This window comes from Cnephaeus nilssonii, assembly GCF_951640355.1.
Source record: "Cnephaeus nilssonii genome assembly, chromosome: 14".
Lineage (NCBI taxonomy): Eukaryota > Metazoa > Chordata > Mammalia > Chiroptera > Vespertilionidae > Cnephaeus > Cnephaeus nilssonii.
In genome coordinates, this window is record NC_137085.1 from 3,694,258 (window position 1) to 3,706,914 (window position 12,657).

At 61.5% G+C, this 12,657-nt stretch overlaps 1 protein-coding gene across 1 annotated transcript in view; it reads right to left on the minus strand.

The window, feature by feature from the left end:
- Nucleotides 1-2,849: 2,849 nt before the first annotated feature.
- The window catches only part of LAMC3 (laminin subunit gamma 3), a 53,067-nt gene continuing 43,259 nt past the window's right edge, over nt 2,850-12,657 (minus strand). The window contains exons 20-28 of the mRNA XM_079789607.1: nt 12,465-12,541; nt 10,891-11,025; nt 9,665-9,812; nt 8,465-8,614; nt 7,355-7,457; nt 5,525-5,724; nt 4,969-5,115; nt 4,786-4,885; nt 2,850-3,637 (exon numbers count right to left, since the gene is read on the minus strand). Coding sequence (XP_079645733.1) covers nt 3,387-3,637; nt 4,786-4,885; nt 4,969-5,115; nt 5,525-5,724; nt 7,355-7,457; nt 8,465-8,614; nt 9,665-9,812; nt 10,891-11,025; nt 12,465-12,541 — 1,311 coding nt within the window. The 3' untranslated portion in view covers nt 2,850-3,386. The remainder of the gene's footprint in view (nt 3,638-4,785; nt 4,886-4,968; nt 5,116-5,524; nt 5,725-7,354; nt 7,458-8,464; nt 8,615-9,664; nt 9,813-10,890; nt 11,026-12,464; nt 12,542-12,657) is intronic.

The following is a 12,657-nucleotide window of genomic DNA, read 5'->3' on the forward strand; positions in this document are numbered from 1 at the left end:
AGACCGTGCAGGAACGCAGGAGTGACAGGGTGACCCTGGGGTTTCCTGTCCAAATCGGGTCATTTCGGAGAATGAGAGGTGGTACTCCCAACAATGACGCTGGCGTCACAGGCACCTGGCGTCACAGGCATCGACGGGGACTGCCCTGGGCGAACAGCACACCTGGTCACCAGTGATGTCCCCTCCCCCCACACACACACACACATGCTCAGAGCATGTCCCGGGGGCTTGGTTCCAGGAATTCTCCTTCCTCATTCACCCCTAGGGTTTGGATCTGGCCAAACCGTGTGACCTTGGACGAGGCACTTGACGTGTCTGAGCCAGTTTCCTGGCTGCAGAGTGGAGGAAGCGGCCGCTTTCAGCAGCAGGGGCTGTGACAACATGACCTTCAGGGTTTAAGCAGGTAGCAGAGCAGGGAGGGACGCAGGCTGGGGAGTCCCCACCCTTGGTTGAGGGGAGATGTTCCACCCGTAGGCCACTTAGAGCAAAGCCCCGGGAACTCGCTCCCCGGGCCGGGCTCAGGTGGGCTGGGTGGCCCCAGGTCAGCCATTCTGCAGGGCGGGGTCACCCCACCTCTCACGGCTCAGCTGCTGGGCTGCACTGCTAACCAGATGTTCAACAGCTGCCCCATTCCACCAAGGGCAGCCCCACCTCTGGGGCCAGCGTGTGTCTACAACAGGAAGCATGACCGGACCGCGTGAGTCACGAGCTACCAGGCCCAGGAACATCACTATGGAATGGAGAGGAGGCCTGCTCTTCCCCCGTCGGGGATGCTGGAACTGGGCTTGGCAGGTAAAGGTTTAACGCCAACAGCAGGCACCAGAAGGCTGTCAGCAGAGAAGCCGGTGGCAGGGCGGGGGGGGGGGGGGGGCAGAGGGGGGGGAGAGGGGCCTGGGGGCATCAGACCCTGTCCCAGAGGTCTTCAAAGAACCCCCATCTCATTGGCACCACCTAACACCAGATGCCAATCATCAAAGTCACTATAGAGCAACAGCTTCCTGTTCTGACCTCCCTGCCCCCTGTCTCCCTCCCAAATCTACCCAGTCACTGCCAGGTCACTGATGCCCACCACGCCCCCAGGCCCCCCCCCCCCCCCCCCCCCGCCCAGCCTCGGTGGTTTGCAGGTTCTCTGTGGAGGAGCACACCTCTTCTCTGAATGCCCCCCCCCCCCCCCCCCCCCGCAGCAGGTTTGGAGCAGGCACAGCCCAGCCCTCACTACACGGCCCTGGATGGATACAGAGACCCTTGTTCGGAGCAGGGGGAGGGGGACCTGGCCGAGCTGGGTCGGCCTTTCCTAGGATGGTGGAAGCAGGAAGTTTGCCGCTGGTTTCTGCCAGGGATTTGACCTGGTCACTGTAAGCTGGGTGCCGTGGAGGTGGCGGGAGCGGTGGGCATCTTCTGCCACCAAGTGCAGGCCAAGCAAGAAGCTGCTCTGCAGAGAGAAGAGGCGAAGCAAAGAGGCGCGAGCGGAGGCAGAGACCAGGGAGAGGGACGCTCCTGTCCGTCAGCAGCCCAGCAGCCGGGAGGCCAGCCTCCAGGCTTGGCAGCTCTTTCCCCCCAGGATTCCAGGGGACCCTCCCATGTCCTTCGAACTTGAACTCCTCCTTTCTGCTTAAACCAGCTCCGCGCAGGCCTCGTTGGCCAGGAGCCCTGAGCGCTGCAGAGTCCTGCCCATGAGACCTGCTTCCGGGGGGACCCGGGGAGGCCAAGCCCTCACCTTGCCAACCCTGGGCTGCTGCCCACCCTCCTGCCTGGCAAGTTCGCCTCTGTCCCCCCACCCCCGGACCTGCCCCGAGGCCCTCCCTCTCGCTAGCCTCTCTGCTGCTGGACACTTGGTTTGGAGTTCATTTCCTGCCTTGGTGTCTTTAGACGGGACCAGAGGTCAGCTGAGGGCTCTCTGTACCCTACCCTTCAAACTCCCAGCCCCTCAACTTTGCCTGATAAGCCCCCTGGAGCAGAGGGGAGAGGGCAGGTGCCTGTGGTCCCAGCAAAATCCCCCCAGTGGTGAGACCCTGGCCAAGCCAGTGGGCTCCGCTTTTGCCACCTTCCTGCTGTGTGTGGGCCGGGCCGGATCCATGCACATTCTTTCTGCCACTCCCTGGGCGCTGGGAGTACCACACACACACGTGTGTGTGTGTGTGTGTGTGTGTGTGTGTGTGTGTGTACCCACAGCCAGCACCACCGGCTAATAAGAGGTCCTTTATTTCCACGTTAAACAGAATTGAAGTGCTGCTGCCTGTCCCCCTGCTGGAGGCAGGAAGAGTGTGGGAGGGGCTGGGCCCCCCGCGGGCACCCGGTGCCAAGGCCCTGCCATCTGTTGGAAGAGGGCCCGGGGAAAGGGGAGGAGGGCCAGGAGGAAATGCCAGGGAGTCCTGACAGAGGCGGGCAGGGGCCTGGCCACAGGGGGATTCCCCCGCAGGACGGACTGGAAAGGCAGCCAGGCCTCCACACCCAGCAGGGCCTCCACACCCAGCAGGCCTCCCTCCTGGCAGGTGGGGCCACAGAGTCACAGGGCCGGTTTGGGAAGTGTCGATCGGTCAAAGGCCATCTGGGGTCAGTGAGGTCACAAAGGGGAGCTCCCTGCTACCTGAGCCGAGCCCCCTGACCCAGGCCCCCTCTGGCCCTTGAGGCCCAGCTCTTTGGGCAGGCCACAGGCTGAGGGGGCTCGTGGATCCTGAGAACGAAGTGTCCCGTGAAGCCATGATCCCCGCGGGGCTGCCCCCCATCCCCCCACAGGCCCAGCAGGCTGCACCATGGCCTCAGGAGTCCCGGCCTCAGGCTCCACTGCTGAGACCCCCCTAGGATCCCGTGTGTCTGGGCCTGCCTGTCCCTTGGTTGTGCAGAGCTGGGTGTGTGTGTGTGTGTGTGTGTGTGTGTGTGTGTGTGTGTGTAGGGGTGGGGGGTGGAGGGCTGCAGTGGGACAGAGGGTAACTCTGGGACTGGGGCTCTGGCTCTTGCTGAACCCACCTCAGATCTCGGCCTCCCAGGTACCCACCTGGAGCGAGAGCGGCATGTTAAAGCCACAGCGTCCTTAACATGACACAGCTCCCAGCATCCACAGGGTGTGCACACACAGTGGCGCTCAATACGCAGCTGTGGATTGACTGTAATACGTGTATGTGCACAGATGGACTTGTGCACACGTGTGCACCACACACAGGCATGTGTCCACACATGTACATGTGCACATATGTCCGTGTTATTGACACTGAGGTGTGCGTGTTTATGTGTGCATGGGGGGCGTGCACACGCCAGCGGGAACCGGAATGCACCCTGACTGCTGGCGCAGGGCTGCGGCATGGGCTGGGAGGTGTTCCCTCAGGGAGGGTCGAGCAGCAGGCTCTGGGCACCCCTGCGGGTGTGGTGCGTGCCCCGGCCCGGAGCGCTCACTGCCAGCTGGCGCAGCTCTCGGGCAGACTCTGTAGAATGGCCTCCAAGTTCTGCTTGTCGGCTCGGACCTCGGCGAGGTCACTCTCGAAGCTCTGGATCTGCAGCTCCTGCTGCTCAGACTCCTGCTCCAACAGCCTCAGCTTCCCCTGCAGGGCCCCGGGCGGGCTCAGCCGCAGCCTCAGGCGCTCCAGGGCCTGCTGGGTCTCATTCAGGGCCCGGGCTGGGGCTCGATGGGTGTCCAGCGACTCTGCGGAGGGGCAGAGAGCCTCAGCGCGGGCCAGCTCCCGGCAGCCCAGGAGCCTGCGTGGCCCCACCGCAGAGACCCTGCCAGCCCCAGCCTTCCAGGATTCTGACCGCCCACAACCCACCAGGAAGGCGAGGGCCTGAGAGGGCACTGTGGTGACAGCCCGGTCTGGGGACCCCACCAAGCTCATGTGCAGACTCTGGAACGTTCCCAGATAGGTGGGCAACTGTGAATTGTTGTTGTTGGTATTATTACTATGGTTTAGAAAGAGGGCCTTGGGTGAATCCTGAGCCTGTCTCCTCACCCATAAAGCAGTGGGGTGTGTGAGGTCCCGTGATCCCTGCTGGCTCCAACCCGCCACGTCCACCCACTTACAGAGACCACGTGCTGGTGCGGGAGGATGCAGGGCCAGGCGGGCAGTGGGCCAGGCGGGGCTACAGACCTGGGTGGCAGGCAGCGGGCGTCTAGCCTGGCCCTGCACGGGTTAGCTCTCATTCCTGGAGCCTCCCCAAGACTAAAACGAGGGGTGGGGCCAGGTGCTCACATTTGAACTGGGTGGTGATGGTGGCATGGAGCCCAAGGCTGCCTGACCCACTTGGCCCTTGTCACATGGGTGACAGCCACCAGGAAGACAGGGCTCAGCCAGGTGACGAGGCGGTAAGGCCTGAATGGCATCCCTCAGGGTCCCCCTGGGCCCGGCTCCCTGTGCCTCGAGTTTCCTGGGCAGGAGGGCTTTGTGGAAGGGCGGGCAGCGCAGGCGCTGGGCCAGGGGAAGGGAGAGGCAGAGGGGCTGAGCTCTGCTGCTGGGCAGGTCCTGCTCTCAGCAAAGACCTGGAGAGGCCACTGTCCTCAGGGAAGTCTGAGGAGCCTGGCCTCTGAGGAGAAGCAGAGTTGGGTTATAGCCTCCATTCTCCCTGCTTATCGGAGACACCCAGGGGCAGGGCAGGGGCAGGGGCAGGGGCGGGGCAGGGGCAGGGGCAGGGGCAGGGGCAGGGTCCAGGTGGTTCTGTTCACTCCTGCAACCCCAGGTCAAGCATCCGTGCCAACATGAATGAATGAGTGAATGAATGAGTGACAAGGACAATAGCCGGAGCAGCCTATCCTCGCAGAGCTCACAGGAAGATCCTAGAGGGGCCCAGGGCCCTCCTTACCCAGCCTGGCAAGCAGCTGTGACAAGGCCTTGACGTCCTTCTCCAGGGAGGTGCGTGATTCCCGGATCTGCCGCTCCATCGCGCTCAGCCCGGCGCCCACCTGCAGGAGGAGGAAGGCGGAAGCGCTCGAGGGCTCCCGCTGGCTCCGGGCCAGGGGGACAGGTGAAGGCTGGGCACACGTACCTGCTCAGTCTCCTCCAGCTCCTGCCTCCGTGCGCCCGAGGCCAGCACCTGCTGGGAGGCCTGTCGGAGCGTTGCCCGCGCCTGGCTGGAGAGCCGGCTGGCACGGCCGCGCGCCTTCTCCCCCTCCTTCAGCAGGGCTTTGGCGAGCTATGGGGGGTGACAGGGCGGCAAGAGGGTGAAGAGAGTCCATCCTTCTAGAGGTCAGACCACTATGGGGATCACGCCAACAGGTGTAACAGAGCCAGGCAGAACTGGGGCCCCGTGAAAAAGGACCAGCCTGGGGGTGCAGGGAATAAGGCCACACAGACCTGTGGGAGTCCCGGTCATGTGATTTAAATTACGGACCCAGCTGGGCCTCTGGTCCTCGGCTGCCCTGGGACAGCAGCGACAGCTATTGCTTGAGGAATCACCCATGTGACGCTCCGGAGCTCAGAGCCGGGACCCCCTGAGCCCTTAGGACGTGTGGCATGTGCAGCGTTGCATCCAGGGACGGGGCGGGCCTGCAGGGGCGGCTCTCCCACGGGGACACCCTCGTCCTCACATCGGCGTCCCTGACCTTGGCACTGTTCCTGGCCAACAGCTCGGCTTCCTCGCCCTTTTCCTGGGCACTGGAGGAGACAGACGCCGCGTTTCCCAGCATCCTCTCCGCCTGCTTGGTCTTCCTTTTCGCATCCGCCAGGAGCCTGCCGCGGACGATGCCCGCCTTCCGCCTCAGCACAGCCTGGTCCTGGGGCCCAGGAAACTGCAGCTTCATTCCTGCGAACCCGGCCGAGGCTGTCAGGAGGGCCCGGCTCATGGCGTGAGAGCCTGTAGGTGCCTGACCAGCCCGGACCCTCAGACAACACGAGTGAAGGCAGAGATGCATGCGATGTGTGTGACCCACTCATAAATGTCAGGGAGAAATGTCAGGGAGGATAAAATAACGTGGAGCAGGTTTCTCCATTGCAGGACTTCTCAGAGCCTTTGAGAGGCTCAGGTGTGCCCCGTGAGGCCTCCGAGGGGGCTGTGGCACAGGGCACTTCCGAAACCTGTTTGAACACAAACCCTCTCTTGGAGGAGCACGGTGTGGGCGAGGGGCCCTGAGCACCCCCTGGGGAAGGCGGCTCCCCGTTTCATTCGGCAAAGTTCCCTTTCAGCCTGAATGCCAGCTGAGCCCAGCCAACTGGTGATAAGAGAGGGCGTCTCTGAAAAGGGGTGGGCGTGGGGGAGAGAAGCTGGGGTGAGAGGTCTGAGTGCGTCCCCGGGGGGCCGAGGAGGGGGGGATGATGGCGCAGTGCCAGGGAGGCGCATTTCCATTTAGTGCCTGCCAGAACCTTCTTACTCTCAGAACCACCCAACAATGAGATAGTGACACCTTGTGAGGCAGGGACACACCATCACCAGAGGCAAGCCTAGCTAAGGGTAGGTGAGTCTCCTGTCCGGTGCAGGGGGTTGCAACACCCTTATAATGCTCTGAGATCCCAACATTCCATCATCATGTACCACCCAATGTACATTCTCCTAAACACGAATCCGAGACAGGCACACGCGGCCATACCTTTCCCAAGGGACGCCTCCTGACCCATGGGGCTTCGGCGTACACAGGAGCCCAGAGAGCAGGAGGCTCTGCCCAGTTCACCCTCCCCCCCCCCCCCCCCGCCCCAAGAGGGTCTGGGCCCACCGGTTATGGGCAGAGGGCGGGGCTGGGGAGGGAGGCCGAGGAACCAAGATGATGGCAGAGGCCTGACTTCTGGCCTCAGATCCGAAGAGGCATCCGGGGCCCGGAGTATGTTCCTGCCTTATCCAGCTCACAGATAGAGGGTGAGGGGGCGGAGCAAGGAGGCCATCACAGCAGCCCACGATGCAGGGGGACAAGGAGGTGAAGCGCTGTAATACTGGCTGGTTTCTATTCAGCTCGGCTCTGCTGCAGGGATAGAAGCCCTTCCTCCCCTCAGTCTATCCATCTGTAAAATGGGAGCACTTAGCCTCCCTCTCCTAAAGCTCAAAGAGAGACATGGACTGGCATCCACCCACACGCCCTGCTAGAGAACTGTGTCCCTCCCCACAGCCCCAACTCCACATTGGATCACAGCAGTCACGTGTGTCCCGGGGAACGGGAGCCCTGGCCAGAGTGGACCAGACCAGGAGCGAAGGCGTCAGATTCTCTCCCCGCCTGGTTCGGAGGCTCTGCAGGTGATGGATGGCCACGCGGGCGAGTCCCTGGTGAGTAACATGTGAGATGGGGAGAGACAAACAGCCCCGGGAGAGGTCCTGAGAGAGGCCGTTGTCCGCTGGGTTTATGCCCACGTGACTGGACTCCTGTCCCTGGCAGCCACGCCCGTTCAGGTGGCGGCTGTCACGGGCATGTGTGCGGCCATAAGACTAGGGCTCAGCAAGGCGTGCGTACCTTCCAGGTCAGCCAGCAGGGTCCTCGCCCCCACGACGGTCACTGTGGCCGCCTGGACGGACGAGGAAGCCCGGGTGAGGGCGGCTCTGGCCTCGTGCTGCAGCTGCAAAGGGAAGAGAGAGGCTGGCAGGTGGCGTGCAGGGGCGCTGCCTGGAGTCGGCTCAGCTGGGCACCAAACCCCCACTAGACTAGGTCCCAAAACATCACCTACACTCTGACAGTTATGACGTTTACCAAGAATACCTGGTCTGTTTCATTACACAGACGTTAGCCCTGGAATCTCTCTCCCAAGAAGGTACCTGCCCTGCAAAGCCTGAAGGGAAAAAAACTTGACGGCGAAGGGCAGGAAGGACCAGCGGTTTCTTTTCCGAATGCCGCTGTGCCTCTCGGAGCAAATCTGCGTGTCATACACCTTTCGCCACAGAAATCAGTGTCCTCCTCCCGCCACTAAACAAGACCACATAAAGAATATGGGTTTGGCCCGGCCGGCGTGGCTCAGTGGGTGAGTGTCGACCTACGAACCAGGAGGTCAGGGTTCAATTCCCGGTCAGGGCACAGGCCCGGGTTGCCGGCTGGATCCTCAGTGGGTGGCATGCAGGAGACAGCTGATTAATGATTTTCTCTCATCATGGATGTTTCTATCTCTCTCCCTCTCCCTTCCTCTCTGAAATCAATAAAAAATATATTTAAAACAAAAGAAAAGAATATGGATTTGATGGATGAATTCCCTCATTTAACTGTCCCCTTTCTGGGCTGCAAATGCTAACCTGTGTGGCTTAGCAATATATTGCTCTAGAAATATTGGGCAGGTGAACTGGTGAATGAAAGAACCAATGAAGAGAACCCATCCCAGCTGTCACTAATGCTGAATAAGGGTGGTGGGCGTGGCCCTGGGTGCTGCCGTGAGTCTGTCCATCCTGCCCTGTCTGTCTGTCCGTCCTGTCTCCTGCCCTGGCTGGCTGTGAGTTCTCTGGAGTTTTGGGGGAGGCCCTGGAGGGATGGAAAGAACGACTCTGTTTTTTGCCCCTCCCTCCCCTGCAACCCGGCTCCCAGAACACCCCTCGGCTGCCCCGACCTCCCCCAGGTGCCTGCCCCGAAGGACACGCCCACCTGCGTGAGGGGCTCCGCCTTGTGCAGCGCGGTGCAGGCGGTCGCCTGGAGGGCCCGGGTGGCCTCAGTGATCACGCGCTCCCTGGATGTGACCGTCCTCTCCAGGGCCTGCACCTTCCGGCTCAGGTCCCGGGTCCGGGAATTCTGAGGCTGCAGGGAGATGGAGGCTCAGGCAGGACCAGGCAGGAAGGACCTCGGGGCAGATCCTCTCCTGGGTGAGAGGCACCAGGGGCAGGGAGGGCGGGAGCAGGGGCAGGGACACAGGGGAGCAGGGGGGGCGAGGGGAGGGTGAGTCCTGTCTCTGGAGGCCGGATTCGCAGCCTCGGGCAAACCAGCTAACCTCCCTGACCTGCGGCTCCTCCCCCAGGTCCACAGAACTCAGCTGGGACCTGGGGCTGGTGCACTTGCCACTGGGGACTTCCTGGGTCTAGAGGAGCATCTGGGTATCTAACAGCCTCAGCAGCACGGGGGAACCAGCGCGCAGGGCCAGACGCGTCGCTAGCTGCGTCTCTCTCCACAGGCATCTCTCCCCGCATCCCCCTTCACACGCGGGGAGAAGCAAAGACCCCGTAAACAGCCGGGGCCGGTCCGTCTTGCCCATGGTTTGCCCCAAATGCATGTCTATAAGCTCAGCTTTTTTTTTCAAAGTTCAGTCCCTGAGTTCAGGGATGGCCGAGTTACTGAGAAGATGCAATGGAGCTAATTTATCCAGAGGTGAGACGTGTGGTGTGGCAGGCACAGAGGGGACGAGGCGGACACCCACTGAGGGTCACCTGCGCGTTACTGACCAACCCCCCCCCCAACTCCCCGTGGACATGCAGCCCTCGGATGACCCCCCGGGTGAGCTCCACCTGACAGACAAGTAACTGAGGCCCAGGGAGAGACGGGCCAGGCCAAGGTCACGGCGGGAGCGGCGGAGCTGGGATCGATCCCAAGTCTGCCTGGTGCCGTGGCTAAGGCGCGGCGATGGGGAAGAGCCCGCCTTGATATTATTATTGTCATCAGCAGCCTCGATGGGCCGAGCTCTCGCCTTCTGCCAGGTGGGCGCTCTGCCAAGCCCGGAGGAGGACTATCTTGTTTTTTATCGACGGTTAAAAATAAGCCCCGGATCTGCCTCTCCCCGGGGCCCCGCTGGTCTCCCAGCGGCCGCGCTCTCCCCTGCCCCACCCCGTGCGGAACTCGGAGCACAGCCGAGCTGACCAGTGCTGCAGGGGCGGCCGGCGAGGTCAGGTGCGGGGTTGCGTCTGCGACAACTTGCTGCACGGCGGCCAGCACCCTCTCCGCTTCGGGCAGTGCCTCGGCCACAGCTGTGCCCAGAGCCTTCCGGGCCACCTGGACCTCCTGGTACCTGAGAGGAGACAGAGTCAAGACGGCCTCCCTTCCCCATCACTGTCCCGCGCCCCTCCCCCAGCCCTGGATGTCCGGAGGCCTCTCCTCGCCTCCCCTCCCTCCGTGGGTGGGTACCAGCAGCTGGCCTCAGAAACTGGCCGCCGCTCCGCCGATTCCGAATGAATGGAACCGGCGGTAGAAGGACCACATTCTTGTTTCTTCATTCACTCAGTTCAATCGCGCTTTTCTGAAGGGCTCACACTGGGTGTCCACTTGAGAACCACACGTTTTGCAAATGCTTGGCTCCTCGGGAGGCATCGCACAGAGGAAAACGCCTGGTGCTGGGAAAGGGGCAGTGGCCCAGGCTGGGTCTTGGCTCAGCTGTGCCCTTGGGTGACCTTGGACATGGAGACCCCTGGGCTGCATGACCGCTCTGTGGCCTTTTAGCCCCGAGCTGCTATAATCAACCAACTCGAACAGCTCTCCTGTCCTGTCCAGCTGTCCATACCCGCCCCACCCTGCTCCCCCCACCATGGGCACTGCTAGGGTGGAACCCCCCCCACCTGGCTCCCTCCCATCCCTCACCCCTTCTCAGAGAGCCAGAGCCCCCACAGGAGTGGGTCACCCCAGCCATGCTGATTGGCTCAGCGCTGGCTACCTGATCTGAGCTGGACCAATCAGATTCTCCCATCTAGGAAGTCCCCTTGGGGCTCGGGCAGATCTTGGTGGGTCTCCATGGACCCTTTGACCAAGAGAGATCTAAAGAGGCCACCCTGGCAGGGAAGTAGAGGCCAAGCCGGGAGCTGGTGGCGGAGAAGGAGCTGTCTCGGGGACATGGGGTGGGGCTGGGGTTACTGCAGGCGAGAGGGGGTCCTCCTCGTTCAAGTTGTTGTCCTTCTCTCCAGAGGCTGAGCTGCACCCCCACGCATGCCTGGGTCCCTGTGACACCAGCCATCGGGCCCAAGACCCCACATATCCTCACCCGCCCCATAGCCTGTCAGGGAAAGGAAGCCAGGTCCGGAACCAACCGCCTCTGGCCAGGCCCCATCGATTCCAGGAGGCAAACCAAGCCCCCACCCACTCCTGGGAGGGCTCACCTGTCCTCCAGCTCCCGCTGGGCCTCCAGAGCCACGCTGCCCTCCACCAGCCTCCAGAGAAGCGTGTAACTGGCGTTGGAGGCACGCAGAGCCCTCTGAGCAGTGGCCGTGATCTTGGCAGCTGTGTCCTTGTGGCTGCAAGAAAATACCCAGCAACCATGGCCCCGGGCTCACAAGGAAGCGGCCTGGGCCCCAACCCACCCCCACGGCCTGGGCCTCCTGCCATCCCAGAGCACAGCGCCCTCTCGGCCGGACACGTGACAAAGACTGACGGGCAGGGGAGGCACACCCCTGTCCCTGTTACATGGCGTTTGTACCGGTTGTCCTGGAAGAATGAGGAATAGGACCCTCTGTCACCATAAAATCTCACCTTGGACAGTAAGTTACATGGTCACCCTAACAAAGGCAGCATAGAAGAGGGTGGTCAAGAGAGCCTGGGTTTGAATCCTGACTCTCTTGCTTGCAAGCTGTGTGTCCTTAAGCAAGTCGCTTCACGTCTCTGAATCTGTTTCCTCATCTGTGAAATGGGTCTAAGGTTCCCTAGAGTACAGCCAGAGGGGAAGACTGTGGCAGATTCTGGGTTTTTAGGATCTTAAGCTGCTTCTTTTTAAAAAAGAAAAAAAAAAATATATATATATATATTATTGATTTTTTACAGAGAGTAAAGGAGAGGGATAGAGAGTCAGAAACATCGATGAGAGAGAAACATCGATCAGCTGCCTCCAGCACACCCCCTACCGGGGATGTGCCCGCAACCAAGGTACATGCCCTTGACCGGAATCGAACCTGGGACCCCTCAGTCTGCAGGCCGACGCCCCATCCACTGAGCCAAACCGGTTAGTGCTTAAGCTGCTTCTCAAAGGCAGTGGATGACACAGCCCCAATGTCCGTGGATGGACGACTGGTAAAGGAAATGTGTCATAGCCACACGATAGCATTGCTTGGTTGTGGAAAGGAATGAAGTACTGGGCATGCTACACCTGGGCGATCCTTGCAAGCATTCTGCGAACTGGAAGAAACCATGAGCCAAAGGCCGTAGGTGGTGTGACCCCCTCAGGGGAAATGTGTAGAACAGGGAAATCTATAGAGACAGGAAGTAGGTTGGTGGCTGCCAGGGGCTGGGGAGGTTGGCGAGAAATGGGGAGTGACTGCGAGGGCACAGGTGTGTTTTGGGGTGATGAAACGTTTTAAATGATTGTGGGGATGATTGCGCAACCCCGTGAATACACTCAGAACCACCGGACGGTGCACTTCACACGGGTGAGTGTTGGGGTGCACACACTGTATCGGAATAAAGCTGTTATTTTAAAACAGACAGCGGATGCTCCGGTGCCTTTGGTCGTCCAAGGTACCTTTCACCCCATCCCTGGCATCGCGGAGGGGCTCACACCGATCCTTCCCACGAGGGTGATATTTCCCCCCACCAGGCAGCTCTGGTCCTTGTCTGACTCCACCTCCTAATGCGGACACCTGTGGGGCTGGCCCTGGCCCTGGCACCCTTAGAAGAAGGGGGGCTGGGCTCCCTCATAAAGCGTGGGCAGGACCTCACCAAGTCCCCAGCGCCGGGGGCTCACCTCCTGGCGAGGACACGGGCCTCTGTGGCCAGGTGGCTCCAGTTTGTGGGCTGGCCGGGGACTTCCTGAGGCACCACCTGTAGGGAAAAGAGGACCAGAGAACTGATGGCCCATCCCTGCAGGGCCAGGGCCACGCCTGGCTGAGTCACCGGGCAGCACCGGGCAGCACCAGTTCCTTCAGAAATGCTGCTCG